The sequence below is a fragment of the Lupinus angustifolius genome, chromosome LG17 (genome assembly GCF_001865875.1).
Source record: "Lupinus angustifolius cultivar Tanjil chromosome LG17, LupAngTanjil_v1.0, whole genome shotgun sequence".
NCBI lineage: Eukaryota > Viridiplantae > Streptophyta > Magnoliopsida > Fabales > Fabaceae > Lupinus > Lupinus angustifolius.
The window spans coordinates 7,428,944-7,436,202 of NC_032025.1; the positions used below are offsets into that span (position 1 = coordinate 7,428,944).

A 7,259-nucleotide genomic window follows, 5' to 3' on the forward strand; every position below is an offset into this window, starting at 1 on the left:
AGACTGCATCTTTGATTCATCAACTTGCATCATTGTTTTTGCTTCTGAACTTTCCCTTTCTGTGTTCCAGTTCCAGCTTTGTTTTTCATCAAACCTCAGATTTTTGCATATCATGAAATTCTGAGTTATAGGATTGAATACCCTATATGCTCCAGTGGTGTGATAGCCTAAGAATATGAGTTTTTCTCCTCTATCATCAAGCTTACTCCTCTTGATGTCAGGTACATGAGCATAGCAAATTGAGCCAAATATCCTTAGGTGCTTTATGCTTGGTTTGATACCTGACCAGGCCTCTTCTGGTGTTTTCTTGCCTAGTCTTTTTGTTGGACATCTATTGATGATGTATACTGCAGTTGATGTAGCTTCTCCCCAAAATTTCTTTGGCAAATTCTTGCTTCTCAACATGCTTCTTGTCATATTCATTATGGTTCTGTTTGCTCTTTCTGCAGCACCATTGTGTTGAGGTGTATATGGAGCTATAACTTCATGCACAATTCCTTCCTTGTTGCAGAAATCATCAAACTCAGAGGACTTATACTCACCTCCACCATCTGATCTGAGTTGCTTGAGTTTGAAACCACTTTTCTTCTCAACTTGAGCCTTGTATCTTCTGAAATTTTCAAACACTTCACTCTTCTTCTTTAGTAGATAAATCCAAACCTTTCTTGTGAAGTCATCAATAAAGGTTAGGAAGTATCTATTGCCACCAATTGAGTCCTCTTCAAATGGGCCACACACATCACTATACACCAGCTCAAGAGGATTCTTTGTTCTTGTAGGAATTATTGAGTCAAATGTGCTTCTGGTTAACTTGCTGGCTAGGCAATCATCACACAAAGTTTCTGGAATTTCAATAGAGGGCAACCCTGCAACAATCTCAGCTTTGCTTAGTAATTCTAAACTTTTAAAGTTTAGGTGACCATACCTCAGGTGCCATAGCCATGTTTCTTGATCTATTTCTGCATTGAGACTTGTTTGCTCATTCACATGAATCTTGATCTTGAAGGTTCTGTTTGATGAGAGAGGTGCTTTCAAGACTCTCTGGTCTGTTTGATCATACAATACCAATTCACCATCTTGCATGATTACCTTGTATCCCTTCTCCAAGAGCTGACCAAGACTCAACAAATTGTTCTTCATCTTTGGTACATAGAGAACATTCGATATTGATGCACATTTTCCATCCAACTTTTGAATCAAAACTCTTCCTACTCCTTCTGCAGAAATAGCACTATGGTCTGCAAATTTCACCTTGCTCTTTACTGATTCATCAAGTTGTGCAAACCATTCTCTCCTTCCAGTCATGTGGTTTGAGCATCCAGTATCAAGATACCAGAACTCATTGCTATCTCCTTTTCCTTGCTCAGTCACAGTTGTAGCCATCAGCAAGCAATGTTCTTCATCAGAACTATTTGTGCTTCCTTCTTTTGCAAGTCTTGCCTCATCTTCTCTTGAGTTTCTCCACTTGTTAGACTTGCATTCTGATGCAAAGTGGCCATAATTCCTACAATTGTAACATTGTAGTTTCTTCTTATCTACTTTCTTTCTGCTATCAGAATTTTTGTGAAACTGCTTTCCTTGTTCAGGATCACCACCTCTTGTACTCTTGTGCTCATACTTTCTTGATGACTCTGATTCATTGAGTCTCCACCTACTGTTCTGGCCTTTATCTTTGGTTTTCTGATTCCATTTCTCATAATTCTTCTTGTTGAATCTTGCCATCAAGACTTGATCACTTCCTCTACTTGAGCTCCTCCCTTTTAATCTCAGTTCATGAGCCTGCAGAGAGGCCTGCAACTCCTCAATCTTCAATTCTTCTAGGTTCTTGGACTCCTCAATTGCAACTACTATGTGATCATACTTGCAAGTGAGAGTCCTTAACACCTTTTCAACTATTGACTTCTCCTTCATTGCTTTGCCACATGACCTCATCTGATTTGTAAGTGTTAGAATCTTGGTCATGTAGTCAGCAATTGATTTATTATCTTCCATTTGCAAGACTTCATATTGCCTTCGAAGATTCTGCAATTTCACCTTCTTGATTTTGTCAGCTCCTTCATAACTCTTCTCCAAAATTTCCCAAGCTTGTTTTGCAGTTTCAGCTCCATTTATCTTCTCATAATTTGCTGCATCAACACCTTGATAGATCAGAAATAAAGCCTTGCAATCCTTCTTCTTTGCTTCATTGTACATTGCTCTTTGAGCTTCAGTTGCACCATCTCCAATCTCTTGATAGCCTTTCTGCACTATCTCAAGCACTTCTTGGAATCCAAATATAGCCTTCATATGATTCCTCCATCTATCATAGTTCTTGCTGTCTAAAATGGGAAGTGTCATGGAGAACCCGCTACTGTTTGCCATCTTAAAACTCCTTCTGTTTGTACTGTCCCTTCCTTCTTTTCGATTGCTCAACCACACAGGTCCCTTCTTTGATTCACACAGAATCAACCTTCACCAATGAGCTCTTGATACCACTGTTAGCTATTGCTGCTTTGATCAATGCAGTATGCACACTAAGTGCATAAACTTATCAATCAAGAAAGAAAGAAATATTGCAGAGTGAAGAAGAATGAATTCTGGTCTGAGAAGAAGAAGAAGAAGATAGGATGATTCAATGAATATACCTCAATTGTATTAAGAGATCAAAAGAATTTTTCACACTTAATACGACATACAAAGCTTACTATTTATAGCTTCTCAATCTAACTAACTTGCCAATTAACTAGCCAAATTAGGAAACTTAACTAACTTCTACATAAAGCTGAATTATCTTCTAATAGTTTTGTACTTTTGACAATTAATTTTCTATTGTCTGATCTTACTCACCTACATTATCTTTTTTGCTTTGTTCAGATTATTTGAACTACTTACAGGAATTATTCATATCATTTTATCATGTACCATGACAGTTTGGTGACGTGTAATTTATCTACTTACTTTTGCTTTATTTCTTTATTTTTGTGTAATATATATATATATGTTTAGATTTTGAGAGTAACAAATTAAAATGTCAAGGTATTTCAAAAGCCCCCCATTATTGTTAGCATGATTAATGAGTTATTATTATTTTTATGTTCATCATGACTTTTGCTAACATAAATTTGAATCTTGGAAAGATTTTGTAAGATAACATAATGGATTGCTAATTTATTTAATACCATAAACTTGTGTCCTTCTCACAATATCTTCTTTCTTGTCAAATGTGAGATACATTTTGAACTTTAGACTCATGTAATACTTAAATTGAAGTTTCATTTCATAAACAAAAAATCTTCATGATTAAATATCAATCAATCACATATCACTCCATGATTATGTACCAAAAATATATCACTCCATGATTGATAATTTGACTTTTAAAGAGTTAAATATTTCTTTTTTATCAATAACAAAAACTAACATTTCTTTTTTGTCTAGTCACAAGTATTCTACATAGGTGATGATCTTATCTCTGTTCGGAATATTGCAACATAGTAAAAATAAATCTTTTAGTGAATCTAAATATTTTTAATGATATGATGATGTATGATTATGTAAAGGTAGTTGTTTTTCTCGATCAATTAACAAAGAGGATAAGGACGTCATAGGATCGGATGGGATTTCTTGTATCCATTGATATTCTTATTAGTATCTTGAACTAATCAAAATATATTATTTAATTGATAAAAATATAAAAAATAAACTAATATTTTATATTATTTGATATAATTTTATTGAATAAATTAGGGATATAGAGACAAGATACTTTTTGGGACATAAAATCGATTTCATATGATAATAACTCTGAATAATAGCAAAAGGGACAAAGGATTTTGTTGGTAACGTGAGGATGTGATTAGAACTTGCAACAAACGCAGCACGCACGATAGGATATACATGTGAATTTTTATTAGACTATTATGTATGTTAGCCATATAGGTATGGTGACCACTGACTTGGTCTACTTTAGTGCCAAGCATGCTTTTAGTCTGTGTTTATGGATGCATCTGAAAAATCATTTTGGAGCCTCCATGTGGCAGCCGTTCACGCCTTTACCACATTCCTTTCAATTGTTTGACTGAAAAAAATGAGGGAAGAGTGAGAGGACAAGAACTATACCCTCAACTAACCTAGATCCTTACCACAGGGGGAGTTCTATATTTTCTAGTTGTAATGGTAAAAATGTTATCTCAATGTAAATAACATGACCTATGTGTCATTGAGATGAAATCATTTCTGATATTAGACTTTCTATTACGTGAATGTGAGAGTAAACTGCTATATTATCTTACAAGATCTGGATTTTAATTCTTTTTGGTGCCACATGTTCAGAATATAGGTTCAGGAGAGATGTTAGTCTAATATTATTATATTTTGTTTTTTCTTTTATTTTCCATATTACTTTTCTATTTAGTATAGAGAGAATTTTGTATGGATTTAATATGTATACATTGACAGTGTAAGTGTTTTTTACACTGTCAGTTAATCATTCATCATTCATATGTTAACTATCATTGACTCTCATACAAAAGTAATACAAATTAATGGTGGATGATGTACCGATAGTGTAAAATCTTTATACTCATAGTGTATAGATTTTAAACTCATTTTGTATTTTATTTTTTCTTTCGTTTTCCACCTCAATTTTCTGTTTAGTATTGATGAGGATTTTGAGTCACCGAGTTGACTCTCTCGAGGACTCTGAGTCACCCAGTTGATTCTCTCTAGGACTCTAACCCCAGTTTCTTGTTTTCTTTTCCGCTGCTGTTGGCTTTCTCAAGTTGATTAGGTGATTCTATGTTCCTGCCTTCTTGGGTTAAGTAATAGAGTTGACTTGTTTTTGTGTTTATATAGTAACTGTTACTTCTTCTTCACATAAATTTCCCTACATTTTTTCTCAAGAAAATGAGAGATGTTGGTTACATATTATGTGTATATTTATCCTCAACTCACTATTATCAGCTTGCGATTTTAATCCTTTTGACATTGCAAAGTAAATAAATAATTAAAATCCGGGATTGATTAATTTTTATTGTTATTTTTTATAGTAAGAGTGTTCTTCAACCAATGTTAATCTTATATGAGGCATGTAGATCACAAAATTAGTATTATCTCCCAGAAAACCGATAGTTAGATACTAAACTCAATTACCTACACGTTATCTATTAACTTGTTAATTCTAGAAACACTTAAAAAATCTTGGCCATATTAGGGTTATGGAGAAGTTGAGGTAAAATTTAATGTCTGGTCTTTAGTTTATTTTATGGGTTAGTTATGCATTAGTTAATTTATTTATTCTTTTTATACATTAAATTCAGGTTAAAATCATTTTTAGTAATAAAGTGATAAGTATATAAAAACAATATGAAAAATAAAATAATAGGACACTTTTATGAGTTTATCTTTTAAATATATGATATGACACTTTTATCTTTAAATACAAATACAAAACTAAGAACTTAACTCTTCCTTTATAAACACATTATTTTCCTATCAAATTTATGTTTTAAGGGGAATGCTAACCAAACCAGTTCCTATATGGTTAAGGAATCAAGAGGGAAAAAGTTTTAAAATTGATTCTCTTTTGGTGCATAAATCTTGACTCTTTCAGTAATGTAATGTCTAAAAATGACAGCTATAGGATCTGTCATCACTCTGTTCAAAATAAGGGAACAATTGAATTTTGAAGGTAACTTGTCTGCATCATGCAATGTTTAAAATATTTATAAATTTAAACAATAAAAAACTTCCAAGACCACTGAAAAGCTTAGCAACATTTTCATACATATAAATAATGCAACATCTTCCAAACAACATTGACATTACTGAAAGCTAAATCAGTTTTTGATCCTCTTTGTCCCTTCTCGAAATTCTCTTCCTCAATTATATACAATTTCTTGAACAATTTGTGATGGAAATTCAATTCCAGGATCCAAACCTGCAGCATCAGAAAGCTGGCATTTCAGTCACTAACAAAAAAAGAGGCAAATTCAAAGGTAGAAGCAGAAACGGCAACACAAACAAATTTGTTGGGGTTAGACAAAGGCCTTCAGGTAGATGGGTAGCTGAGATCAAAGACACAACTCAGAAAATAAGAATGTGGCTTGGCACATTTGAGACTGCTGAGGAAGCAGCAAGAGCTTATGACGAAGCCGCGTGCCTTCTTCGCGGATCAAACACTCGCACCAACTTCATAACTCATGTCTCCATGGATTCTCCTATCGCTCTTCGCATTCGAAATCTGCTTAAAGACAGAAAAGGCGTCAAACAACAACCCGAAGATATGGTTGATGCATCATCTACCACAAGAGTTAGCAATGCTAGCACTAGTACTCATTCAAGCAATAATAATACTAATGACAAGAATGATGACTCTCTTTCTAGTGTAACAACAACTCAAAACAGCACACAGTTGTTTGATGATGCTTATAAACCTGATTTGAACAATTGCAAGGTGGAATCAGAGTCAATTCCACAATCCAATCCCAATTTTTCGTGGGGTTTCGACAATTTTCCTTATGCTCAAATGTTGGATTTAGCAAAGATTGATGGCTTTAGTGATACACCAGATTATGAGCTATCAGAATTTGAGAGAATGAGAGTTGAAAGACAAATATCAGCTTCACTCTATGCAATTAATGGAGTGCATGAGTACATGGAAGCTGTTAAGGACTCAAATGAATCTCTGTGGGATCTTCCACCTTTATGCTCATTGTTCTGTTAAACTTGAAGGTCCTAAATAATCTATCAAATATTTACTCCCAATGTCTTTTGCAGTCTTTTTTGTTTCTTTTATTGGAAACTTGAGAAAGGATTATATGGTGTAGGATTGGATGAAAACTTGAAATATTACTATGACATAGCTTTTGTGAGATTTAATTATGTTTTTCTAACTGTTTTCTAAATGTCAGCAGGAACATACATTAGTTGCATTGTCTTCTTGCTTGAGGGAGCCCTTTTATATATCATAATTATGTAAAAACTCTAAGCATTTATGTTCTTCTGCACATCCCTTTTAAATTGTGGTTGGGATCACGATTATGGTCATGGTTGTGGTTACTGTGATTAGGATCATCGCAACCTTTATGGTGTGGATTGTGGCCGTTGTCATAAAAATTAGTTTGTGATTAAAATAATATTTTTGAATTTGGCACATTTCGATGCAAATTGCGGCAGTTACGATTGAATTATGTTGTGATTAAAAAATATTTTTGAATTTGATGCATTCCAATGTGATCTGATACAACTTGATGTGACTCAAATGCAATTGCTCTGCGACA

The 7,259-nt window shown here is 33.8% G+C and overlaps 1 protein-coding gene across 1 annotated transcript; it reads left to right on the plus strand.

Annotated features, from left to right (window-relative positions):
• Positions 5,812 to 6,972, plus strand: LOC109331023 (ethylene-responsive transcription factor RAP2-11-like). The gene has a single exon (XM_019565307.1). The coding sequence runs from the start codon at positions 5,891 to 5,893 to the stop codon at positions 6,701 to 6,703; it is 813 nt and encodes a 270-aa protein (XP_019420852.1). The 5' UTR covers positions 5,812 to 5,890; the 3' UTR covers positions 6,704 to 6,972.

What these genes read in the sequence shown, in the direction of transcription:
- LOC109331023 (XM_019565307.1), top strand. Translation starts at nt 5,891, where the DNA reads ATGGAAATTCAATTCCAGGATCCAAACCTGCAGCATCAGAAAGCTGGC.